The sequence below is a fragment of the Balearica regulorum genome, chromosome 19, assembly GCF_011004875.1.
Source record: "Balearica regulorum gibbericeps isolate bBalReg1 chromosome 19, bBalReg1.pri, whole genome shotgun sequence".
Classification (NCBI taxonomy): Eukaryota; Metazoa; Chordata; class Aves; order Gruiformes; family Gruidae; genus Balearica; species Balearica regulorum.
The window spans coordinates 2,008,000-2,034,431 of record NC_046202.1 but is presented as its reverse complement, the minus strand read 5'-3'; the positions used below and the strand labels follow the sequence as shown (position 1 = coordinate 2,034,431).

General features: G+C 59.7%; 1 protein-coding gene across 2 annotated transcripts; it reads right to left on the bottom strand.

Annotated features, from left to right (window-relative positions):
- Positions 1 to 1,275: 1,275 nt before the first annotated feature.
- On the bottom strand, positions 1,276 to 26,372 carry HNF1B (HNF1 homeobox B). 2 transcript variants are annotated; one of them, XM_075771514.1, is made up of 9 exons: positions 25,909 to 26,372; positions 20,378 to 20,577; positions 18,722 to 18,986; positions 17,996 to 18,237; positions 10,285 to 10,448; positions 7,167 to 7,299; positions 6,840 to 7,031; positions 5,991 to 6,109; positions 1,276 to 3,262 (listed from the first exon to the last, which is right to left on the bottom strand). In XM_075771514.1, exons 1-9 carry the CDS (start codon positions 26,244 to 26,246, stop codon positions 3,242 to 3,244), a joined length of 1,674 nt encoding a protein of 557 aa, XP_075627629.1. In that variant the 5' UTR covers positions 26,247 to 26,372; the 3' UTR covers positions 1,276 to 3,241. The 2 variants fall into 2 exon arrangements, with proteins under 2 accessions (XP_075627629.1, XP_075627630.1); XM_075771515.1 differs by having other exon boundaries at positions 18,722 to 18,908.
- Between the last annotated feature and the right edge of the window lie 60 nt (positions 26,373 to 26,432).

Genomic DNA, 26,432 nt, shown 5'->3' with positions numbered 1-26,432 from the left:
GCACCAATATCAGGCCACTTGCCAAATGGTGCTTTACGCATAGTTTTCACTGTGCCTCTGTCTGCATCTAGCTTAAAGCCTGTGCAGAAATTAAGCCCCAAAAGGTACCAGTCCCCTTGGAGCATCAGCTGAGATGCAGCAGGTTATCTAGTACCTCCTTCTCCCCTCTCCTTCCCCCTGGATTACCTATTCCTCTGCAGGACCAATTCAACCTGATGCTGAATATGCATCAGCTGGGGAAAGCTTAGCCCATTTAGCTTCAGGAGCCACTCAGAGAGCAAAACATAGTTGGCATAAGTAGAAGAATCCGAGTGATTTCCACTCTGACCAGCAGGAAAGCAGTATTTAGGAGCGGAATTTGAAAAGGGCTCAGCCTGGCACTCAGGTGTGTTGAAAAGGACTTGATGAGCAGGAAGGTGCAAAGGGGATCTCAGAATAAAACCTGCATCTTCACTCCCAAATTTTGCTAAAAGAATCACTTCTGAGTCTGCACAAAAAGGACCAAGCAGTCTCCATGCCTCCTGTCCTCTTCCAGTTTTTGCCTGGGGTAACTAAAATTCACAGAAACAAAGAAACTTGGTGGGAAGGTTTTTATCGGGGTGTCCTGCCCTGGCTATAAAGGTGAGCAGCAGCTTGCTGCTCTGAAAGCCTTTCCCACGCAGCCCACACTTAGCTTATGAAAAAAAAAAACGGTGCCAAACCAAAACCAGGCACTTTCGAAGGTGATTAAAACCAAAGTGCATCTTCAGAAGGGCCACCCTTTCCTACTGATGTGCCCTGAGCCACTTGGCTACCTTAGCTCTTTGCAATCAAAGTTCTTCAAAAGCTTTATAGCCACCAGTGTGCACCCTCCCGCCTCCCCCTCGTGCTTTACTGACCCACAGGCTCAGCGTCCAAAATGGATGGGGTTTGGCTTTGTCTGGCACTCGGCTCCTAATTGGTTTGCTTAACACTCAGCTGCTAAAGTTAGCAGAGGATGAGGAATAAACGGTGCTGGAGTAAGGGCAACATCATTAGTGCATCATTAGGAGGGTGAGAACACGGGTCTCACAACCTCCTAGAGCTTCTTGCTGGGTTTGGCTGATACCTGGGGCTTCATATGAAATATTGACTCACCACGTTCAGGCAGGCAGAAACCTAGATCAGCACTGCAAGGGGCAGCAGGAGGGACGTGTCGCTGCCTGCATCCCTGCCTCCCGCTGCCTGCCGGACCCATGTCTGCAAACCACGGCAGATGAGTATTGGGGAATTTACAGACCACACAGCAGCAGTGAGTCAGAAGAAATGGTATTTAATTATGGTATACATTAAATTAAATGTCATTCTGAATATTGGTCTCCAATTCACGATGACTTATTCACCGTAGGGCAACTCCTATTAGTCCCAGCAAGGGTTAGGGTCCCACTGTGCTAGACACAGAGAAAAAAGCCTTTTCTTGCCCCAAAGAAGGCATCCAGTTTTTTTCCTTTAGCAGTGGTCGTCTGTCCATTGGCATCTCTGCTGCTCTCCACCTCTCTAAATCACTCAGCATTTGGCACACGCTGCAAAGTTTGCACGACTGGGGAGCGTTAGATCCGTTTCTGAAGGGGCACAGCTACGGAGGAGCTTGTCTCACGGGAGGGGAGATGATGCCTCTTACAGCTTCCGCAGCTTTGGGAGGTGCGACTTGGGCATCTAAACCCCTCCAGGGCTCTGGGGGTGTGGAGCCTGCTGTCCTCAGCGGGTGCGCAGCTGGGATGTGCCCTCACCGCAGAGGTGGGCTCATGCACAAGCTGGAGATCCTGCTGCAAAGCTCTTCCTCCAGGAGCCGCTGCCAGGCGAGACAAGGCAGGCAGCCGGCGGGGACCACGGACCGGTGCGCTCATGTCACAGCCCAGCGTGCTCACGTCACAGCCCGGCGTGCTCACGTCACACCACAGCTCAGTGCCCGTCCATCTGGCTGCAGCTCGGAGGTGACACCGTGAGGACGGGAGCACCGTGTTTATTGATAAGGGTGGAACCAACAAGGCTCATCATCAAACTGCTAATGGTGGAAAATAAACCACCTGTACTGGCCATTTACTGGGCAGGAGACGAGGCAGTAACTGGGCTCCCAGTCCCTTCTGCACCCCAAGGAGGGGAGAAAAGGGAGACAGTCTCTGAACCCCATTTGAGGAAGATCCCATCAGAATTTCTTGCAGCCTCATTCACCTCTGTAGCAGCAAATGCTACAGGCTCACCTGAAAGCTGCCGATGCTGAATGCTTCCCGGCGGTCTGGATGTGTCAACCGGGCCCGCGTGTGCTCTTCCCCACCCCACCATAGTCCAGCTCAGAGTCCTCAAAAGCAGAAGAGTCCCTTGAGATCTCTGTAGCGGCAGTTGTCCCCACGCGATCGTCCAGGTCCTGCCGGGGCTCGGCTGGGCTTGCTCCGTGCCCTTCCTTCAGGTGGGACGTCACCGTGCAGAGGGGACACGTGTGCCTGTCCTCCCGCAGAGCAGAGACCGGTGCTGCCTGACCGGCCTCCTTGCATAGGCCCAGGTCTTTGAATTAACTCATTTAAAGGAAGAAGAGAAATACAAAACCAAAACCATCCTCAACTCTGAGCTTTACCAAAAACAAAAAAAAAAAGGAGAAAGAGATTTGGGAACAATATATACAGATGGGGGGAATTGCACTTAATTACAGTAGTTTACATCCATTGGACAAAATTTAGTTCTTTTATATAAATCTCTATGTATAGGAGTGGGGAAGGGTGAGGATGGAGAAGACTGTACCTATATTTACAGGTTAATTGGCTCAGTTCAACAGCACATGCAATTCCTCCTTCCAAACACCAAGTAACAGACCCAAGTCCCTCTCAGTCCGTCGGGTGGAGGAGTATAACTTAAATATTATCCATCTTCCCCTGCTGCCAGTCCCCAGTACAGCTTGTCCCTAGTTCCTCGGGAGAGCTAATGGCCTCTTGGAAGGCAAATACTTCAGAAAAAAAATCCCCAAGACACGTCTTGGAAATACTGTGTGGAGGGAAGGAGAGGCACGGTCCCGGGAGGGCACCTCGTGAATCCGGGCTCATCCCCAGCGGGGCACGGAAGGACGACGGGGAGTCTCGAGCCTCCGGCTCCGTTTCGGGTTGCTGAGCTCCTCGCTGCGGCGCTGGGCTTCGCTCTGGCGACTCCCCGGGCTCGGCGCGTGGGTCACCGGCGGGATGTTGTGGAAAATAAGATCCCGTTGCTATGTGCAAAAGCAGCGAGGTGTGGAGCATCACCAGGCTTGGAGGGGACACTGGGGAGGGAAAGAGCAGCACGGTGACCGGCAGGCAGGCAGGCAGGCAGGCAGGAGGTGAAGGCAGCACCGCGGGGGCATTGCAAAGCATTTGGAGGCATCACCTCCCGCACCGCCCCGGAGCTTGGTGGTGCCACATCCCTGCTTGGCCCCAAGCCCTCCCCAGCACCCCCAAGGGGGAGGCAGTGGGAAAACGCTTTCCGAGACAGATATTGCCACCCCCTCCCAAAAATAATAATAATAATAATAATAAAAAAGGGCCGGTCTGTGCCCAGACTGTTGCAGAGGTTGTGCTGTGCAGCTCAGCAGCGCTGCCGAGAGCAGCCAGGCGTGAGGCTGAGCACGGGAGCTGCGCTCGGGTGGGAGCGGGACCGGGGACCACGCTCGTCGCTGTCCCCCGGCATTGCTGTCACCTCTGGGGAGGGAACTGAGCAGCCCCCGCCGCCACACCTGTCCCACCGCAGCGGCCCCTTCTCTATCCCTTGGGGTGGGTCCCCTACCGGGGGTCTCCCCGGTCACCGGTGGGGTGGGGGGCCGGGAGCCGCGGGTGACCTTGTGGGCTGGAGCACACAGCAAACATCGTAACGCGGAGATAAGGAGACGCCAGGAGCCTCCCGTGACATGTCATTAGGGACGGGCTGCGGCTATCAGGTGTTTGCTAACGTAATAAAAATGGTGGCTCAGCCTCAAGCGTTGTCAAAGGAACCGGGAGGTATTTGCCCCTTCCAGGTCTAAACAACAACATCTGATAAGTGATCCACAGCACGGGGCTGCGAGGGGACAGCTGGGGGGGGACCGGGGCGTCCCTCCAGCCTCCGGCCCCGCCGGCAGGACCGGGAGCAGCCGGGCTCCGCCGCAGAGCGGGTTTGCAGGGTCTGGCGCGGGGACTACGGGGTGCAGCGGAGCCGCCGGAGAATGACGAAGGCTCGGCTTTGCACGAGGATGCCTCTCCTCCGGCAAAGAGGGGGGTGCTTGGAAGCAGCAGCGCAGCGCCCCGGGCTTGGGGTTTCATGTGGGTTGCGCAAAAATAGTTGGGCATCTGAGCCATTTGGGGGGTGAGCAGCATCTACAGGGCCCCCCTGCCACCTCTGCAGCACTTCGTTTGCCCCTTGCTAACAAAAGGGGCAAACATTGAAAAAAAAAAAAAAAATATCAATGTTCAGGGACACATTTTTGCAGCTTTAGCTGGACCGTCGGATGGTGGGTAGGAAAAGAGGCCCCAGGGGCCGAGAGGCTGCGCGGGGGACACAGACGACCCCAGCGCCTGCTCCAGCCCTGTGCGGGGGGGACAGGGGCCGGATCCTGCCCCCGGCGCTTGCAGGACCAGCCCGTGCTTGTTCGTCACATACAGGGGGCTAACGGGGTGGGTGCGCGCCCCTTCAGCACTTTGCACCCCTCCGCCGCAGCGGCCGCGGGGGCCCGGCCCCATCTCCCCCCTTCCTGAGCCGCGAGGCCTTCTCCTGCTTTAATTAAAGTGCAAAAGCGTGATGGAGGGAGAAAACGGAGGGAGCCCCCGCCACCCCGGGCAGCGCTGCGTCAAGGTAGGCTGATCGCCGGGCAGCAGGGATGGCCGGGCGCTCTCTCCCTGCCAGGGACATTTCCTGTGTGCCCAGGGCTCCTTTCGGCCAGCCCGGCATCAAAGGCAGCCCGTGGCGGGAGAGCACAATTAATCAGGGGGAGTTCGGCCTGAGCGCACACCAGATGGGCTGATAAAGCCGTGCGGAGGAAATGGTGCTCCCGAGGAGCGCGGCCGTGCCTGACCGCCTCCCGGACCGCGATGAGCGGGTGCAGATAAATGGTCACCCCGAGCACTACAAAGCGCGGGAGCCTGACCCGAGCCGGGGGCGGTGGTGTTCATCACCCCTTCCCGGGCACCCAAAGCCCCCCCCGGGCAGCTCCTCTCCCGACTGCTCCCCTTTGCAGCCCCAGCCCCTTCCCTTGATCCCCGCCGGGCATCCACGGGGGGGGTCTCACAGCAATCCCACGCCATATTTACTCTGTGGTCGTTGCAGACATTTTTTTTTCCTCTCCCCTGTCAAACCTCAGTAAGAAAGTTTATCTGAAAGCAAGTTCAAGGCTCTCTCTTATTTATCTAGCAATCAATAAGAGCCACATATTTCCCACAGGCCCCAGAACTGGCTTTTAGAAAGGGACCATTGTCTGAGGAAGACCTCGCACACCTGATTTGAACCAGGATAAGTCCTGCCTTACACCTGCACCGCCACCGGGCAGACGTAAAGGGTTTCGGGCTGGGGGAAGCCGGGGTGCATCGGAGCCCCGCTCGACTCCAACCAGGGTCGATTCAGCCCGGGCACAAAGGCAGCAGAGCCTGCTTGGTCCTGACCGTCTCAGCCCAGTCGGAACGGCAGCAGGATGTTCCCGCTCTGATGAAGTTGCCCCAGGGATGAGCGTGGCCCCGATGGTACCAGCAGGCGTTAGCCAAGTCCTCGTTGTCCTGCGCAGCTGGACCACCACCCAAATCCCCACCGCACTTGCCATCTGCAAGCAGGTTTTTCAGAGCCCGTGAAGGGGCTGGGACGGGGTTCTCAGCACCCCGAGGCTCATCTTCAGCTGCCCACGCGGGCGCAGCACAGGCAGCAGGACGGGGTCTCTGCTCCAGACCCGTCTCCAGGGGAGGAACAGCCCCGCTCCGTGTCCGCACACCCATCCCTGCGCACCCTCGGCCACGTCTGCGCCGCGCTACCACCACCACCAGCCTGGCCATTACCTGCTTACTGGAAGACATATTGGTCAGCGTGCTGATGCTGCTGGTATCCGTCACCACCATCGCCGAGGGGAAGCGGGAGGTGTGGGAATACTGGGGAGGCTCCTGCTTGTGCGCGTACACTGCGGAAAGAGGGAGACAAGCAGCCGTCACGGAAAAGCCACCCACAGCCCTGGCGTCGGGGCAGAGCAGCCAAGCGCTGCGTTACGGCAGGTCGCAGAGGTGCTGCAGGGGAACGAGCACCGTGGAGACACAAATGAGATAAAACAAGCCGTGGAAAGAAACCATCGCCTGCCTCTAAGCCACCGTTTTTTCAGGTAGCAGCTCGCCCAGGGAAAAGAGCGGGGACTGAAGGGCTGTGGCTGGACCAGACGCCAGCAGCTCTGCAACCCCTCCGCGGCACAGCCCGGTGCTGGAGCAGGGACGGGGCTGGGATGATGGATGGATGGTGGGGGGGTGAATCCAGATCCCTTCAGGGCACAGCGGGGAAGCGTTTGCTTTGCAGGGAGCGCATAAGGCCCGGCCACCTCCTTCGGCAAAGCACGTGTTTTAGCAATAAGAACACAGAAGGAAAAATAAAGTAGGTACCAAACGCAGGTGGGGGCTGCAGCCCACCCGCAGGGCAGCAGCAGAGCGGTATGGGGGGGAAGGAGAGGATGGGGAGGGATGCGGCCACTCTGCACCACCGTGCATCCCGCTTGCAGCCCCGCGCCGGCTGGTACCCGCTGAAAAGAGGCAGCAGCCAAGGGCACGAGCTTGGGCAGGGGAGAGCAGGAAGAGAGCAAAAGCTTATTTTCCATCTAAACTCATTTTCTGGGCCCTTTTCTTTGCTGCTGCCACCCGGATCCTTACTGTGCGAGTTCTGCAGCTGAGTCACGGTGGCCATAAAAGGCTGCTGCGTCATATGGCTGGGGGACTGCTGCATCAGCGGCTGCTGGTGCGGGCTGTGGAGCTGCTGGGAGAACTGGACCGGCTGTAGAGCTGCCAAGCTGCCGGCAACGCTGTTGATAACAGGTACGCTCTGCGCCTGCGAGGTGTTCAGACCTGGGAGGAAGGAGAGAGCAGAACGGGGACATCAGCGCCAGCGCGAATGAGCAGGGCGTCCCCCTCCCTGTGGCAGGACGGGGCGGGGGGGGTGTCCGTGCGGGGCGCGGAGGGGAGCTCGGGGCGCACACTTACTCTGTGCAATGGCCATGACTCCCGAGAGCGGCGTCATGATGAGGTTCTGGGACTGCTGCGGGTTGTGGTGGGACAAGCTGTGGATGTTGGTCAGGGTGCTCACCGGGGGCAGCCCGCCCCCCGAAACGGAGATCTGCCAAGGAGCAAGGCCAGACAGCCGCCATCAGAGACACAGCCAAGGGGTTGCTCCCGGCCCCCTCCCCTGCCGCCCACCTGCTTCAGTGGGGAGATTGCCGGGGGGAACCGGGGAAACCCCCTCCCGAGAGGCGAGCGGGCTGCAGCCTCGCTGGGGCACCTTCAGTTCAGCGCACACGGCTCCCACCGCCCCGGGGCTGCAGACCCCGCCGGGACGCCTGAACCTCGTGTTAATAAATAGCGAGGCAGCAGCGGCGAGGGACTTTGCTGGCACTGGTTTCCAGCTCCATCGGAGCACGGTGCCGGGACACGGCATACACCGAGCCTTTGCCATTTTGTGCCCCGAGTCCAAGCTCCTGCCCTCGGGGACAGCTGAGGACTCTCAACACTCATTAACTTCTCACCATCACGGTTATAGAGGAAAGGGGGAAATATAAACTCGGGAAGGCAAAGAAAAAAGACAGAAAGCAGATAGAAAGGACCTTACGGTGATGATCCCAGCCATCGCTTTGGCAGACGGGCTGGGCGTGCTCGGCCAGAGCCAGTTCCCGGGATTTAGGGTCAGTGTTTAGGGATCAGACACACAACGGCACTCGGAGTGTGCCGAGAGGACTGGAGCTGGTCCCCAGGACAAACAGGGGACTAAGGGCCTGATGTCTTTAATTGCTGCACATTCTCCTAATCCCTCTAATCGGACCTCTTGCACTGAGCAACCTCGATCCAGATCCAGAGCCGTCCTTGCAGCTCTTCGTGTGACATTTCTGGACACCAGTCCGAGCACCTTGTTTATTTTGCACATGTGAGTCGGAGATAGCCCCATTGCAACTGAAACAAATCCATCAATAAATTCCAAAGCCCAGGAGTGACTCATATTTCCTGATCCAGTATTTTCCACTTTCAAAGTTTCTTCAAGGCCGGGTTACACCACACTCGGCTGCACAAGTCAAACAACTCACAGCAAGTGCACGCCGCTCGCCTGCAGCCCGGGCTCGTTTCACAGGGGGTGTAGACCCGAAGCACTGCACCCAAAAGAAATCCTCCGGGGACCGCATGGCTGGAAAAGACCCTCCAGACACTGGACCCTTGGGGGAGACCCTCTGGCACTACCATGGCTAAGGGCAACACCGGAGCATGAAAGAGCGAACCACCAAAGCTTTTTGTAACGCTCCTCCCTGAAAAAATGGATTGCCTTCAGATGCAGCAACTTCCTTGGCAGCTTTTGGTTTCGTGTGGGGCATTAAAGGCACATGTTTACTTACTAGAAACCACAGCCTACAGCATATTTTTATTAAATCACCAGCAAGCACTAGCTAGCCCTGCTTAAAGATCAGAGATAAGCTGGCAGAGCCGCACGCTGCCGAGAGCCCGAGCAGTCCTTGACGGTACTGTGCAACGCCTGCGCAGCGGGGACAATTCAGCAGGGCTTTTGCTGCCGCACACCTCTGCCTACTGCACTTCAACAGGTCGCTTTTCCCAGTTTAATCCGCTGCATTTCCACGCAGCCTCCTCCCGTGCTGCCCCGGCCGCCGTGAGCTCCCCCTGCCCCGTCCGAGGGTCCCTGTGCTGCTGCGCACCCACCCCCTCGGACACGGCCCCTGCAGACGGAGCTGGCAGAGCGGGTGCTGGCAGCCTCTGCCACCGAGCTCTGCGTCGCTTCGTCCTCGTGGTCCCCTGCCCCGGCAGTCGGTGCCTGCTGCTGCCGCCGCCTTTAGTCCTGACTCATTTTATGACTTCAGGGCTCAGGGTTCCAAGGCTCAGCGCAGCCCTGGGGAGCTACGGGCGTGCTCGGGGCAGAGGGAGCGCGCTGGGGGGGCCGGGGTTTCGCTCTGCAATATCCCCCCCTGCTTGGCGGGGGACGCGTGGCTTTGCAGGGTCGGCGTCCGAGCCTGAGGGGCCACCCAGAGACCCTCGCGAGTCAGAGCCGGAGAGCGGCAGAAGGAAATGCCAAATTAAATGGTGCCGTTGCTGAGGGAGGGGATGCCGAGCCCCTCTGCAGTCACCCAGCTTTGCGAGGAGACCGATGTAACGGCGAACGCTCCGAAAACGGAAGTGAAAACCGGGGAAGAGCGGGCTCAGCCCCGCCGCCCAGTGCCATGTTTGACTTTCGCTTTCAGCAGAAAAACCTCCTCCCGGAAGAGCAGCGGCCACATGCAAACCTCCGCCAGCCTGCTCCGGGGAAGGGCTGCGCTCTGTCGTCCCGTCCTGCCCCGTCACCCTGCGCCCTGTCCTCACCCCGCTCCTCCAAAGGGCTTTGCACCAGCCAGGCATGCACAGGAACGAGCAGCCCAACCGCTCGGGCAGTGGAAACCCAGCCCGGCCCGGCATTTACAACCACTTTTTTTTGCAACGGCCCTGCAGCACCCAGCGCGGGGAGGTGTCAGGCACCCGGAGGGGACGCTGATGTCCCATCTCTGCTGCCTGCTGCCATCGCGGGCGTTCGCGGCTCTGCCCAGCGAAGCCCTGAGCACGCGGGGAAGGGCACTGGGAGAGGCAGGAGTTCCGGGGCTGGAGCTGGCACTAGCGGGTTGGATATCCTGGGTGATGCCCTGGGACAAGAAAGTCCCCGCTTACAAGGAAAGCACTTCCCTGGCGAAACTCCAAACTTGGGAGAGCTTAGGGAAAAAAATAATGAATGAGCATTTTATCAATACCCATGTCACTGGCAGGAGAAAACAAACTGATCCACCCAGCGCGCATTCAATCTGCAAGGCATGCAATCAATAAAAACCAGAACAGGGCTCTGTCAGATTTATGGGCCGCGCTCAGAAAACACGCCGTTGCCCACCGGGGAGCGCGGGGGCCGAGCGCCGCCTTTGAGGCGGGCGGCGGGGACAGTCGTGCACCCGCACCGCGGCCCCGGCCCCACAATGCCCCATTGTTCGGCGCGGGCCGCGTGTGAAACCCGGGGAAAGCGTGTTTGCTTTGCCCACTGAGCCCTCTTATCTTATCAGCGCCGCCGCCACAATAGGCCAGGTGTACTCACCATTTTACCGTCGGGCGAGAGCAAACCGTGGCCCGGGTCCAAGCCGGCCGGGGAGACCTGCTGCAGGACCGCCTGGCTGGTGGTGACCATGGCACCGCTGCCGTGGTGGCTGATGGCCCCGGAGGATGCCGCCTCGCCGCTCGCTGCCTGGCTGTACCGGACCCCTGCAAAACACCGCCAGGCGTTGACATCACCCATGGGCACCCCGGCGAGGGCTCCCTGGCTGTGCCGACCCCCTCCAAAAGTGTGTCCCTGCAAAGGGGAAACCCCCCAGCCCTCCCTGGCTCCCTCGGTGCGCACAGCACGAGGATGCAAACAGACGTGCAAGCTCTTAAATGACACCCTTGAGCGACAGACGGGAGGGATGTCCCTTCCTCCAGTGCCACGTCCCAGCTTCTCCCCGGTCCCGGCTTCTGAAATAATAACGAGACGTTTACGGTGAGGGATGCCGAATGCCCAGCCGGGGCCGCAGCCCCCAGCTGCCCGCGGGCCCCGATGCTGTGGGACGGAAAGGGCTGCTCCCGCGGGAGCCCACCTCGGGCCAACAGCCTAGACACCCATCTGCATCCTTTGTGCTTTAATTTTGCACAGTTTGCACCCGTCGTGCAAATTCCTGCGATGCCTCCGCGGCTCTCGGACACCAGCCTGGGGGTCCTGAGCCACGGGGAGCAACTCGGCATCCTCCAGCTCTTCCCTCTGCGGGGCTCACCCGGCTCCTTCGCAGCCCCCGGCCATCCCAGCGCTGCCTGGCTCTAAACAGCGATGGCTCTCGCTTTTTTCTCAGGCCTTTCTGCATCCGATTTCCCTCTCGACTCCCTCTCGACACGTGTACGATTAACAGGGTACCGCAGGACGACAGAGGGACTGGCTGTGAGCACACACAAACCTCCAGATCAGACCACAGCCCACCACCGCCAAGGAGGGAAATCTGGCTCGAGCACAGTTCTTCTATATAAATATATCTAATTTGGCTAAAACACCCTGCACTGATAACCATATGATCAGCCATGTGTCATGGAAAGGCATCTACAGATCACAAATAATTAACTGAGGAAAACCCATGGGAAACAAAAGCGTCTTTTATGAGGCTGCCTTGACAACTACGGCAAAAAGCCATTTATTATGAGGAGTCCGGCACCGTGCTCACGGTCGGGTTCATTGAACTGCCCCAGGATCGAAGCACATGCCGGACAGACAGCCCACAGCTCTCCTGGGAAAGAAAACCACGGCGGCAAAGCCCACCCTCCCCACCGAGACCCCCAAGAGCATCGTCCGCCCTTGAACCCGGCCACTGCACGGGGGCATTGGGGACGGCTCCCCAAAATGACCATCAGCCGGAGAGGTTCAGCCTGCGGAGGATGCACAGCACGGACACCCCCCGCTGAAAACCCGCCCAGGTAAAGGATCTTCCTCCTGGGATTTCCAGATCTCCTTCTCCCAGGTGCCCGAGGGGAAGAGCTGATGCAGGCCGGCTCAGCAGAGGATGCTCTCAGGGCTACTCTAAACCCCTCTGAATCAAGGAAAAGGAAAGAAATGATAACTTGAGTCCGGGAGCTTTCCACGAGCTCCAAAAGCACCGGCCAAAGCGCAGACGGCTACCCGCACCCTCCACCAAACCCACGGCAAAGTCTCTCTTCAATTGCCTCCAAATTTTCCCCATCAGCTGGTTAAACACATCCCACAGATAGGAATCTCCCCACGATGTCTGGTTCCCGATCATTTCCCAGCAAACCCTTTTTATCCCTGATAATAAAAGAATGTCCTCTGGCAGGTGGATATTTGCCGGTCCGAGTGGACGTCCCTGCCGTGAACAGGGTAAACATTACTCAACCGGGGCACTGTCACACACATTCTTCCCCGCGGTCCCGGCCTCGTGCAGAGTGTGCTTCAGCCGCTGCCGGTCTGAGATCCTGCAGCGCTGGTTAAACAATGGGAGGGGAGATAAAATAAAGCCCTTTCTTCTGAGCGTGATCTTAAAGATAGACGAGGAGCAGAGGCGGCTCCTATTGGAAAGAAAATCAGAGTTTCTGCTCAATCTTCAATCTCTTTTGGGTTCGGTGAAGCTTTCAGTAAGGAAAAAAAAAAAATAAATTAATCCCCAAAATCATGCTTTACCCAACTGAGGATGCTTGTAACTCATGAGCCAAGACGCTCAGAATTATGAAGTTGTCTTTAAAACATATGAGATGTTAAAAGCTGATTTATAAGCCTTTCCCTGCAATCCCAAGGACAAAACTTTTATTGTTCGAGAAACAATAACCTCTGCTGAGATTTTCAGATAGTCTGGTGACCGAGATTTTGGGTCTCTAGATAAAACCGCTGAAGACTCCAAGTCTTGACGAAGATTAGCTCTCCCGAGGAGCGCGAGGTCGGGCTCTGGGGATGACGGCAGCGGTGCCGCTGTCCGGCCCCCCAAGGACCCCGCTGGCGGGGGGGGTGCTGCTTCCCCTGCGGGCACCTGGGTCTGCCCAGAAACCGCTCGCCGGGCAGGGTAGCAGCCTTCCGCCACGGCTACCTTGCTGACCTTTAGGAAGCCACCAACTATCCTGGCTCAGGTTGTTCCCATTCCTAGAATGGGACGGGTATTATTGTCGTTTATACGCCCTCAGAGTTGGGTTGGATTGGGGCAGATTAGATAATTAATATTGGAAACTAGCACAAGGCATTACTGCTGATGCTCTTGGGGCTGCTATAACCGAGCTCCCCGATGACGGCGGGTACCTTTCCTGCGAGCTCCCCGATGACGGCGGGTACCTTTCCTGCGAGCTCCCCGTTCCCGGCAAACACGGCGACCTCCAGCCCAGCCTAAAGCACCCGCCGGGGCAATGGCCACCTCCAGGCTTTTTCCCAGGCTGCCCAAGCACGCACCGCTCCTCCCCAGCCGCACTGCCAGCCCCCGTTTTCCTGCTTCGGGCTCTATCCGTTAGAGCAACAGGACCCCATTTCGCACAGCGCCGGGACGCAGCGTGCTGCCGCAGGGCGGGTAACCCGTGCCCAGGTTTCCCCGGCCGCCGGCTCCCCGGCAAACCCTCCTGGGCACGCTCTGCCATCTCAGCGGGTGCCAAGCCCCGGGAGCCAGCCGTCCCCCCCGGCAGCACAGCCACTCGCCCCTGCCATGGGACCCCCACGGGACCCCGCCGGCCGGGGTGAATGCATGGGGACGGCTCCGGCGGTTTGCACCGGGATGGGAAGGTTTCCTCCCGGAGCGAGCCGGAGGGGGGGCCCTGTGGCCCAGGGTTTAGGAGCAGGGCCTCAGACGGCCATTGAAGCCCAAAATGACGGTTCTCCTGCGCCTCCGCAGCTGGAAGCAGCTCCTGTGCAAAGAGATTTATTCAGCCTCTGCCTGCAGCCGCCCGAGAGGGACCTGGACGGGGATCACCGGGCATGGGCCTGGCCGCGCGGCCTGCCCTCTTCGAGGCTTTTTTTCTTTTTTTTTACTGAAGCTACAGCCATAATATAAAAGTCTGTTTATGGGACCTGGCTATTGTGCGGCCCCCCGAGCTGCACAGCCCGTGAAACGTTTTACTGCTTTCCCATGTTTCCAGACAAACCGCGGGGTCCGGCTCCCGCAGCCTTAACCCTGTGTTTCAGCCGATGGGGACGGACGCTGCAATGGCCCCCAGCCCCTGCCGTCACCAGGGAGCAGGCGGTCCTGTGCGCCCCCGGCTTTCTGCAGCCAGCCCCAGCACCCCCCGGCTTCTCAGGGGTGCCAGACCCGTTCCCCCAACCCGGCTTTTGGGGTGGGGAGAGCAATGGGGGGGTTGGGGGATCAATAACCTCCCTGTTTTCATTGCAGGCTTGTGCCATTTTCCAGGTACACACTAGTCTTGTGCCTTTGGCACGCAAAAGCAGTGAAGCAGCTTGGTTCTCCTCTGCTTTAAGTCATATCGATAGGATTAAATTGTACTTTAAAAAAAAAAAACAACTGACTGTATTTTTAAATGTATTTCCCATGCAGCGGGACCCCCTGTCGCCGCCATCGCACGGCACACCCCGACCTCCTCCGGCAGCAGCGCCTGCCGCTCGCCCCGACACCGGGCTGCACTTTTGCCCGGAGCTTTGCAAACATCCTGCAAATCACCGGTGATGCCCAACCCCAAAACGCACCCGGCCACGCTACGTGCCTGGTCACCGATGACTCAGGCGGCGGCAAGGATTCAGCCACGGCTCTGCCCAACCCATGGGGATGCAGCCGCCAGCGTGGACCGGGAGCGCGGCAGCGGGGTGATAAAGGCAAAGCACCGGTGTGGCTTTTGGGGTCCCGCCGGACCCAACGATGCTGCGCCTACTGACATCATGGAAGCAGCCGGGTCGGTGACGGGACCCTTTCACCCTCCCAAACGCAGGTCCAGGCAGCGCCAAGGGCAGCTCTGATTTTGGGCTGCCACTCAAATTGTCCCTAAAGTGTTAATCTTGCTAAGTTACAGAGGTGCATAGTTTATATCCATTATAAACCTGTTTATGGGGACTGGACCCTCCCATTTTGCTGCTGTCATAAAGTTCTAATTACCCCCCATAAAACCGGGAAAAGCTCCTAACAGCGCACTGTACCCACGGAGCCCCACAATGCTCCCAACAGTAAAATATTACAACCGCTGGCACCGGGTCCGCAATCAGAACCAGCACATACCCCAGGGAACAACGTGTAGGATCCAGATATAAACCGAAGAACCTCCGGACCAAGGGTTTATCGATGGGCTCTTCTTTTAGAAGAAGTTAAAATACTTAAATTGCCCTTTGGGTTTAGGAAGAATCTCAGGGGTGGTACTGAGTTATTTTTACGTTTGTTATCTACAGCTATAGAGATAGCTACAAATATATATAAATAATGTATATTCATATGTGTGTGTGTGTGTGTCGATACACGATTGTTCTGATACCCTGATGTTGCAGCGTAGGTACTGCTGGGCAGATGGATGGATGCCTCGACCACCTTTGGGTGCAGGACCCCCCGGGACGGGCTGGAGGCGATGCTGTGACCCCCGGCCACGGGGACGGGGCTTTGCGGGGTCCGACGGGCGCCGGTCGGCCCTTTGTATGCAGGGTGGGAGGCGGGGGGGCGGCTGGCGAGCGGGGCGGTGCGTCACCTAATCTCATCAATGCGCTGATTGTCTTCGGGGCTCTTGAAGATAAAAATGGCATAAGCCAGAGTCTACGGCATGGCACCGAGATAAAGCCCCGAGTGACCTTCAAATCAAACAGGGAACCAAGATCGCTGATAATACCCCATAGGAAGGGAAAAGTCCAGAGTCTGAGAGAAGCCTCCGAGATAGATAGGCTTTAAGTATTTACCTCCAAATAGTTAAAAACTACAGCTTGAGGCTTGACAGATGGGTCCCCAAGAAGAGGCCGGGAGGATGTTTGACTTTTACAGCTCTTATCCCTGCCCGGCCATCATTACGCCCTTTCGCAAGACCCCATTGGCGTCCTGAGGAGCAGGTGATCCCTCTTTGTCTGTGGGCACGGCAGCTGCCCCATGCCGCCAGCCCCATCGTTTCCTGCTGGGGGACGTCACGGGGGGACGGGGCCGCGCGGGGGTAGGACGCGGGCAGCGTCCCAGCGCCGTCATTAAGCTGTTAAGGCATTGAGCGCTCCAGACGCCGCCGCGCGCGGTGCAAGGGCAGTTCAAATCCCAGCATGGCCAGTCCCAGATGGGGTCAGCCAGGCAGCACGGCCCCGCCGAGGCAGCGGGTCCCCAAACATCTCTGGGAGGATGTTTAAGCAGCGATGGACCCAGCAACGTTTCAGGAGCTGGAAGCCTGCCAGACCCAGCTGGGTCCAAGTGACCCCGGAGCAGTCACGGCTGAGCTCCATCCCTGCGCATCGCCCCCACACCGGCACTAAAACCCCACGGTGGCTCTCGCCGTGCCCGTCTCCTCCTCCTCGGCAAGGCCGATGGATACGAGCGTCGGCCACCGGCAAATTCCCGCGGCTGAGCCCTCCTGACCCCTCCGGAGGGGCCCTTCGCCGCGGCCATCACTCCTGCCCTGCTCAAAAGCCCCTCCGAATGGGCTGTCACGGGCCCTATAGCCACGGCCGGCTCCTGCTGGCCACTGCTCCGCCGGGAAAATAAAGGTTGGGGCTTAACGGCCCTCCAGCCCCGAGATAAATGCCCGCGGTTACAATAATTGCCATCCCCTAATAGAAGAAAACAAAGGCTCTCGAGGGGTGCCTGCATGCGCGCTGGCAGGACGGGGGCACATCAAAGGCAGCGGGGTTCGTTCAAAGCCCAGGCTTAATTGTCAATTAAGCATGCACGGGGGGGACAACGCCATGACAACGCGGGGCTGCATGCTGGTGGGGTATTGTAAAGCCCGCCGGCCCGACACCGAAAACAGCTGATTTTGCTGACAATGTGCTTGTAGGGCACCTTGTAAGCAATCAGCCGGTGACAGGAGGGCAAACGTCCTCCCTGTCCCCGCCATTGTGCAGGGCATTCCTGGGGCAGGGTCACATTTTGGTCACCGCCGGCCGGCCCTATGGGGAGAGCAGTACCGGGAGTGGGTCGGATGCTGCCTGTCCCTCCCACGGCCGGGCGCTGGGTCGGATGCTGCGCACCCACCCGGGGCTGGTGCATCCCCCGGGTACCGCTTTGGGGGCCGCCCTCGCTTGCTAACACCCAAGGACTGGTGGCCGGCCATGGACTGGCACCGTCCCCCGCTCTCAGCCTCCTCTCCCCAGGCACCTTGCCCTTCCCGCAGGGGCTCTCCGCCACACGGGTTTCTTTTAATTTGCCTTTGTAACGAGCTGGGTGTGTATAACGAGCCAGGCAGGGTCATTTCCAAGAGGCGGCTGGTTTTAGCCTCCCCAGCCGGGCTGTGCCGGTGCCGTGGCCGATGGGGGACGCGGGGTAGTCGGGGTGCAGCCCCCGCGGCCCCGCGCTGACCCCCCGCCACCGAGGGCCCGCTCCTGCCTGCGGCGGCTGCAGAGGGCAGGTAGGGGGACAATGGGGATTGTTCTCCCAACAATGCCTCTCGCCCCACGCCGCGTCGCCCCCGCCCGCGCTGATTAGCCTCCCCGGGTGCACAGCCCCCTCCCCGGTGGCGTTATCTCCTGCTTAAATCCCCCGGGAGCTTTCGGTGGTCTGCTCTCCCCTGCCAGCTCCTCACTACGCACAACGGGGCTGGAACATGGCGTGGAGAGGTGGAGGTTGGGGGGAACCCCGCACCCCTCGGGCAGTTTTTCTCATCCACCTCCCTTCGCTCTGGTATGGGGACAGGGCAGCACCACGCACCCAGCCCTGCAACAAGGCCAGGACACGCTGCCACGTCTTCCTACGGGCTTTGCAGCATCACTTGTGCACACCCCTCCCCGAAACCAGTGCTCACCAGTGTGCTGCATCCCAAGGCCCCAGCACTGATCTGAGCAGCCCTCCTCCATGCCAGGCACAGCCTTCCCCTGCCCAGCCCAGCCCTCACGGGCACTCCGGTGAGTTCAACCAACCAAGCAAACACCGATTTATCCTCGGCGGGACAGAAATCCAGACCACACCACGTGGCTCGCCCGGCCATAACACCTCAGCGACAGCGCCTGCTCGTCTCCGCACCACTACCCCCCTCGAAGCGGCGGCAGGGACCAGGGTGACCATCTCCCTCCCGATGCTACCCACGCACAGCCCCGAGGGCTCGGTACCCCTTTCCCCACCAGAAACGGGAGTCAGCTCCGCAATTGCTCCGCGCCACTGCCCAAGCACCCTCGGCGAGGGCTTTACCTGGCATCTTGCTGGGAGGCGAGGCGCTGGGCTGGTTGTGGTGGGGGGAGCCGTGGGACAGCAGCAGGTTCATGCTGTGCTGGGGCTGGCCCGAGCTGTAGGCGTCCATGGCCAGCTTCTGGCGGAAAGCCTCCTCCTTCCGCCGGTTGGCGAACCAGTTGTAGACGCGGACCTCCGTCACCAGGTTGGAGCCGAGCCCGTGCGCCTTGGAGGGAGACACCCCTCGCTGCAGACACTCGGCCCTGCGTGTGCAAGGGGACACGTTGGAACAAGGGCGCTGCTGGGGGGACCTCCGCCGGCACCACCGGGCAGGGGGCCTTGGGAGGATGGGCAAATTTGGGGGTATTTAAGCCCTTCCTAAAAGCCCGCCTGCTCTTTCCAACTACATCCATGCTGTAAAAGCCATCTCCTCTCCCTCTGACATTGCTGAAATGCTGTTGCATCCCTGCGGCATCCCCATGGCATCCCTGCGGCATCCCCACGGCATCTCTGCAGCATCCCCACGGCATCCCCGCAGCGTCCCCGCCCCTGCCTGGGGCTTGCTCAGCCCCGGGTGTCACCCAGATGGGGAAAACAAGGCAAAAAGAGGCCAGGCAGCTCAGCAAAGCCATGCCACGAGCCGGCGGCCAGGACTGCAAGCCGGGAACCCGGCACCGTGCGCGGTTTTTTGGAAGACAGGCTGCGGGTCGGGCGAGGAGGTGGCGGGTGGCGCGGGGCAGCCTTTACCTGTTGCATTCCTCCACCAGAGCCTCGCGCTCCTCCTTGCTGGGGTTCTTTTGGCGGTCGTAGGCTTGGTACAAGATTTGCTGGGAGGCCGGCCCCCACTTGAATCGATTGCGACGCATCTTCTTGCTGGGTGTTTCGGAGCAGGCGTCGTCGAGCTGGGCAGCCCCCTGGTTCTGCTGATTGAACTCTGGAAAGAGAAACAGCAGCTGATCCTGACTGCTTTTGTCTGTCATATTTCCACAACCCTGGACTGTCTGGTTGAACTCTGAAAGAGAAAGGAGCAGACGTGAGCTGGCCTGTAGCCGCCGCTCGCAGTCACCGTCCCGCGCGGAGGTGGCCCCCCGCTGTGTCCCCTCCCGCAGCACCCAAGCCCACGGCCCCGACATGCTTTGGAGCAAGGCGGGTGCTCCCGCCACGCACCCCAGGGAAGGGGCCAGCCTTGCAGGCGGGCAGGGCAGTTATTACCATCCCTCCGGACGGTGTTTAATGGGGAGGCATGCTCGGGGCATGCATATTCATGGGCAGGGGCTCTGCCGGCGTGCACTTGTTTCAGGAGGATTTTTGCAAGCTGGGAGCCAGGCAGGGTGACTGCAAAGCCCCCCGAGAGGGTGCCTCTCTCTGCTCGCCCAGAGCTCCCCTCCGGCTCCCGCTCCCGTCGCAGCGCGGTGGGACGCCGGCCCCGTGCGCAGGCAGGCACCAGAGGTGACCTTCCCCGGCGGCCCGCCTCGGACCCGGCGCTTGTCACCGCGGCAGTAAAGGGAGATTAATGGGAGGGTTTTATTATTCTCAGTTTTGCAGGGGAATTCTCCCTCTTTTTATAATGGCTTTTCCCCCTGTGATGAGGGGGGAAAGGCAGGGCAAGGCTGGAGCAGGCTCTGTTTGCTCTAACGTCTCAAGGTGTGTTTTCAAAGCAGTGGTATTTGGTGCTAAACCCTTTTCTGCACTTCCCGGCCGCTGGTTATTGCATCCTTTAGGAGGAGGGAGGCAGAGCTCCTTTAAGGGGGGTGTCAGTGCCCCAACGTGCAGCTCGGCCGAAAACGGGGCTGCTTCGAGCGCTACGGGACCGACGCCGGGGCAGGGGTCGGTGGGAGAGGTGCACAAAAGCAATAGTCTGTGTACTTGGTCAAAATCATCTGCATTTTAAATAGCACAGGCTGCCCCAAGACCAGGCTACAGACAGGAGCAATTTACAGGCTTTTCTTTTCTCGCTTCACTTTTTTGCAAGTAGTTGCAGAAAATGAGCAGGCTCGAGAAACAGCGAGAGGAAAAGGGGGCAGAGGTGGGAAAGGCATCTAATTGTGTGTAATCATTAATTGCTTTCCCAGATCTAACAAATATAAACACACAGAAACTCAGCTGCCTGGAGGGGCTTGGGGGAACTCGCACAGCGTTACTGTGACCAAGAGGGGCTCTCACCCAGTTTTCCTGCGCCTTAAATTCATTTCACTTGTAAAACTGTTTCGGAGAAGATGCTGGGCAGCCCAGGGTTCGGGGGGCTCTGAGAGGGAACAGGGCAGGGGGCTGCTCCTCGCCCGGCTCCGGACGTGCCGGGTACGCGCAGGCAGGACCGGGATGCGGGGACCCCCTCTCCCCTGCCGTTGCTCGCCCCAGCCGTCCCCCCCGCCAGCCCCGAATGGCGAGCGCTGGAGTACTTACGCCGGAGGATCTCCCGCTGCTTGCGGACGTACCACGTGTAGAGGGCAGCTCTCTTCTGCGTCTTCATGGGGGTGCCCTTGTTGAGGTGCTGGGAGAGGTGCGACTGATTGAGGCCGGTGACGTCCACCACCTCCCGCTGCGGGATGTTGTGCTGCTGCATGTACCCCTTGATCATCTTCGCCGCCCGCCACGGGTCCTCGCTGTGGGGACAGAAACGAAGGGTTAATCTCTCCTGGAGGGGAAAAAGCACCCGGTATTTGCTTCTTCCCATGATGGAAACCCACTCTTATTATTTCAGAAGGACACAAGATCCCTTAAGTGCATGTCCTTCCCCGACTGCCGTCCTGGCCCCCCAGAACAGCCCGTCCCGCCCCAGGGAGGCAGGGGCTGGCGGGACGGGGGCTCACGGGGTGCCCCAGCCACCCCGGGGATGCCCACCAGGCTGTTCACCCAGGGAAGGAGAAGTAAAGAGGATCCCGGTGTCCTGACGGGGCACGTCAAGGTCTCATTAATGCTGGTAAAGCACCTCCAGATCCTCCAAGAAGAAACGCAGCCCATCCATTAACTGCTGCTCATTTACGGTCACTGCAGTTTCTCCCTTTGAAGATACGCGCACGCAACGGGATACACAAACACGCACAGACGTATGGATACGGGAAGCCCATATGGATATTTCTCCGAAGAAAGAGAAACCTGTAATTTGGAGGTGCTGGGGATGCTTGTCCTGCCCCCGTTCTGGGGTGCGGTACCCTCACTGCACCCCATGCCCCTGGGCTCGCCGCTGGCTGGCGGGGACCCCCGCACGGGCACCGAACACCACACGCCACGCTTGCTGCTTTGTCTTCTCCCTTCCCACGGGGATAATTATCTAAAAATCTCAATATTCATTTAAAAAAGACCCTACTTCCACCCTCCCGCAACAGCAAAGCGTAGACACGGGCCATATGCGAAAGGCTGAGATGCAGAAGGTCAAACCAGGCACGCAACCCCAGGCAAGTCCTCGAATGGAAAACCAAAACCAACCCCCCCATCAATAATTTTAAGTCATTCTTGAATATTTTTAAACGCTTGAATTTGGCTCCTGCAAGATCCAGGTGTAAAACGAGTCTTTCCTAAATCCGCATTGCTTTGGTGTCCTTGGGGTAGCTGACACCAATCTAGGGAATAAATAAAATTACAGCCAAAAATCAAAACACCGTCTGCGTTCTTCAGCTCTAACGAAAGCACAACGCGAGGGCAGAGGAACAAGGCAACGCGCCTTCGCCGTATCCAAGACCCCTGGGTTTATTCTGCGCTACAGGAGGACGCTGGCCTAAAAGGAAGTGCTTTAACGCTGAAAAATCGGTGTGGAGCCTGAACCTGGTCACAGTCATGCACTCAAATAATGCGATACTCTAACGCTGCGCTCGGAATAACCGTCCGACTGCTTTCCCAATTCATTACTTATTTTGGATCCTTCAACTTGTCAAGGGGGGGGAAAAAAAAAAAAAAGAAGTAGATTTCTTACTTTTTGTCCTGAATGCAGCATGAAAACAAAGCTGGTTGGATCCAAAGCAAAAGTACCCGACCAGGGCCAGCCCGCTGACGGCGGCGGGGGCTTTGTCACGGCCCCCGAAGGAGAGCACGGAGCCTTCCTAGAGACGTTGTCCCTGTGCCCAATCCTGCATCCTCCGGGCGGGGGAACCCCACCGTGTATGTGGTGTCCTCTCGACGGCGATGGTCGCACGGCACTGCAGACCTGTGGGTCTGTATATGCCAACCGTCGCACGGCCGCGCTGACTCCGCTTTTCCCAACAGCCTGGACCCCGGATGGGGTTAAGCACGGTGCCAACAGAAAAGCCTGCTCCTGTCCCCAAAACGCACGGCACCGTCGGCTCGGCGGTCCCCACAGCAAACGTGGGTGCTGGCAGCAGGCGGGGACCCTTCTCTGCCGGGCGCTCGCTGCCCGTCGGCACCGGGAGCTGGGGGGGACGGCCGCGGCACGCGGCGTTTCGGGGCTCTCGGGTCTTCGTGCTGCCCCATGGAAGGTGGGAGCCAACAAGAAGGATGCGAAGAAAATGTCCTCCCAGCGCAGCTCTCCTCCGCACGCTCCTTCCCGGCCGGGAAAGCAAAGCAGGGCAAAGCCCACCGGCCGCCGTGCCCAAGCCGAGGGGCTCACACGGACTTTTGTCACGAGCGGTTCGTGTCACCTAACTGATCCTACTAATTACTGATTAATAATAAGTTAATGGAACAGAGCTCATTATAGGTTCTAATAGCAGTTTGGTTCACAACTAAGCCAAGGGCATCATTTTCCCAGAGTTAAATCGTGAGCCAGTGCGATAGAGCACACTTTGAAATGTCAAACGAGTGACTTGGGGGTTACGGATGTGACTTCAGAATTGAAATAAAATTTGGCAGCGTTTTGGCTGGGAAAAATATGTGAGAATTAGGAAAAAAAAAAATCCCAAAGTTTCCCTTTATTATTTTAAGAAAGGTTTCACCTCGATATTTCCAGTGTGTTTCACACTTACACTTTTAAAACAATTATTTGGTTCTTAATTTCTCAGCAGTGATTTTCTTTACAAATTAACTCGACCGTATTCAAAAGGGTTAAACAACCTGAAACCAAACCCAAACATTTTGTTTCATGTTAAACAAAATGTTTGGACTTGACCCAAAATGAAACGTTTGAGTGTTTGTTTGGCCTTTTCTTTTTTTTTTTTTTTCTTTTTTGGTTAACCTAAAAAGCCAGAAAGGAAAACCTTTTGATTCAACCCAAGCTCATTGTTTTTTTGGTTCTGTCACTGAAATGAAAAAAAAAACCATTAGTTGTCCAATCTTTGCCAGGACTTCATATGCAAAAAAAAAAAAAAAAAAAAAAAAGCCAAACAACCCAGGAGTGCTTTGTAATATTGGAAAAACAGTTTATAGCCCTGGATCCGTGGTCCTTCTCCACTGAAATCAAGGAAAGGTGGGGTTTTGCCCAAGATTAACCCCGGCGGAGCCCGGCCGCCAACGCAGACCGAGAGGCATTTCCCACCCCACCTCACATGCAGGCGGGGGGCAAAGCCCGTCCCTCTCCCCAGCGATTCCCAGAGCCGCTCACCCCCTTTGTCAGCCTTGAAAACAGGTAAATACACTCCACATCCCCGGAGAAATATGCCAAGAATTTATACAGATGGATTATAAACCCAGCTCCCTACAGAAATGATCTATCTAATCTGTATCTCCCTGTGCACACAGGGAATCGGCGCGGGGAGATGTGCTGCGCCCGCCGCTCCCCGCGTGTTTTGGAGCGGCTTTGGGGCATCTCCGGCCGGGTCGCCGAGGGCGGGTGGCTTTCCTGTGGTCCCCAGGTCCACGGGATCTGGGTGCTCCCGGGATCTGTTATTTGCCTGAGCGGGGTCTGGGCGAGCCCCGGCCGGTGGGACGGGGCAGGGAGGGAGCCACGGGGCGTTTCGCCCCGGAGTCGGGCTCCGCGTGCCGCCGGCACCCCTCTGGCCAGGCTCTGCGAGAAACCGCGGTGCCAGCGTCGGGGCCAGCCTGCCCACGGTGCGGCACTCGCCTCGCTCCCACCCGCATCAGCTGAAGCCGTTTGGGCACCGTGAACAGGCCCAAGGGAACGCGCCGCTTGCCGAGAGGCCGCGGCCTGAGCGAACCGCTTGGGACCACGGCACCGTGACGGGCAACTGGCCTGCACCCGCGCTGCGGGTGGGCAGCAAAGCCTGCGCCGTGACCCCAAAAAGGGCTGTGGGGCTGAGCGGCCCCAGGGACGTGGGAATCGCCCGAAACTGAGCCAGTCCTGGGCCAGGACGCTGACGCCGGGGGAGCGGGAGCAGAGGGGGTTTAGCCCCCGTGCGTGGCTGCAATAAATGGTTCCCGACTCCCCTACCTGGCTCCCTCTCCAAGTACAAAGGCCTCTCTTAGAGCAAACACGAGCTCTTTGCAAAGGCTCCTCAGGGACATGTGCCTGCTCTTGTTTGCACCAAAGGCAAACTTTGCACAGAAACACCTGTGGGAGCGCGGCGATCCCGGGGCTGAGCCTTCTCTGCACCCCCACTGCCGCCCCGGGCACCCCCGTGGACGGACGCAGCCAGCAAGAGGGGGGACAGGAAGGGGCACCCAGGGGTGCGGGGCACGGTGCTACGCAGGAGGGGTGGGAACCCAGCGGAAAAGGCCTGCAATGATTTCTCCCTCGCACGGAGCCTCTTTAGCACTCGGTGCGTCCCGGCCGAGCCCCTTGGCAGGCGCGGGTGCCGCTGCCCAGCCCCGTCCCCTAAAGACACCGCCTGCCCTGCCGGTACCCGGGCAGGCCTGGAGCTGAGCGCTGCGCACACCGCACCGACCACGGCCGTGTCCCCATGCCCAGCCGGGCGCTGGCATGCCGCTGCCGAGGCACCAGGGCTGTTAGGGGGCAAGAGTGGGGGCTGCCCCCGGGCTCTGCGGGCTGGCAGAGGGTACGGGCGCATCCCGGGGGCTGAGCCCGGCGGGCAGGATCGGTGCCGCACTCAGGGTGCCTCCGGGGCATCAAGACAGGTGTGAAAACCCCAGTGCAAGGTGCGTGTGAGGGGACACACACACACAGAGGTGCCCCTGCTGCACGCAGGGATGGTCCCGCGGGACTCCCCACCCGCTTACACCGGCCCCAGGTGCCCGGTCGGGGCAGCCGCGATCGCCCCGACGCCCCCCGGCTGCGGGAGAAGCGGCGGCTGCCCCTGCCCTGGGGTACGGAGAGGAGCCGATGCTGCCCGCGCCCCGACGGGCCCGGGGCTGGCGGTGCCCGCTGAGCCCGGGGCTGCTCCGCCGCACCCCGACGGCGGCCCCGCTCCCCGCGGCTCGGCACGGCCGGGCCCGGCCCGGCCCGGAGCGGGTCCCGCAGCCGCGGGACGGGCAGGAGCTCAGCCCGCCGCCTTTGGGGGTTTCCTCCTTCCTCCCTCCCCGGCCGGTTTACAACCTCGGCAATGAATAACCCGCCGCTCCGCTCGCCCTAATCGCAGCCCTTTGTGTATCTTTCTGTTGATGATTTATAGAAATAATTTAATAACACCCCGGGCTCCACGTGTTGCAGTTTATGTTTTATCTCCCGGCACGGAGGGAGGGCGGAGGGACGGAGCCGGTGGCCGGTCCGAGCCTCCACGGCCTCGGCACCCCCGGCCGCCCCCCGGCCCCGTGGCAGCACCCGACGGGGCGGGAGGAGGCGGCTGGCGGGCCCCGGTCTGCCCGGCCCCGGTCTGCCCGGCCCCGGCCCCTCTCCCTGCCCGCTCCCCTCCGCCGCGGGCTCCCAGCCCGCCCGGGCACCGCGGCACAGCCCCGCCGGGCCAGGGCGCACCGGGACCCGCCACCGGGTAGGACACACCGGGTAGGGAACACCGGGAGCCGCCAGCGGGACTAACCGCGGGGTACGCAGGGAGTACCGGGACACACCCCCCCCCCCCGGGCAGGGCGCTTGGGGCCGGGGCCGTCGGACCGAGCGCCCGCGGACCGACCCCGGCGGCGCTTCGGGATGCGCCCCGTCCCCATCCCGGTGCCGTCCCGGTCCCCGCCGGTACCTGATCATCCTGTCCACCTCGGCCCGCTGCTCCACGGCCTCCTCCGTGTTGAGCGCCTGCAGCTCGCGGAGGATCTGCGGCGTGTCGAAGTCGTCGCCGTCCTCCGAGCCTTCGTCGCCAGAGAGCTTGCCCTTGCCGTGCCCGTTGGCCAGCGGCGGGAAGGCGGCCTTGCCGTCGGGCGGCCCGCCGGGGGAGAGCGGCAGGCTCTCCAGCTTGACGCCGAAGCCACCGGCGGGCACCATGTCCTCCAGGGCGCGGATCAGCCCCTCCTTGGTGGCTCCGGAGCTGAGCAGGGCGCCCAGCAGCTCCCGTTGCAGGGCGCTCAGCTGGGACACCATCCTCCCGGGCGCCGGCGGCGCGCCCCGCCGCTCACCCCGCGCCTCCCGCCCTCCCTCCGGCCGCCTGCCGCTCCGCCCCGGCCGGCGGGCTGCTGCGGGGCGCGGGCCGCCCTCTACCAAGCCATGACCGCCACCATTAGGCAATATACCTTATGCAAATCAGCGCCGGCAGGCCTCTCCTCCGGC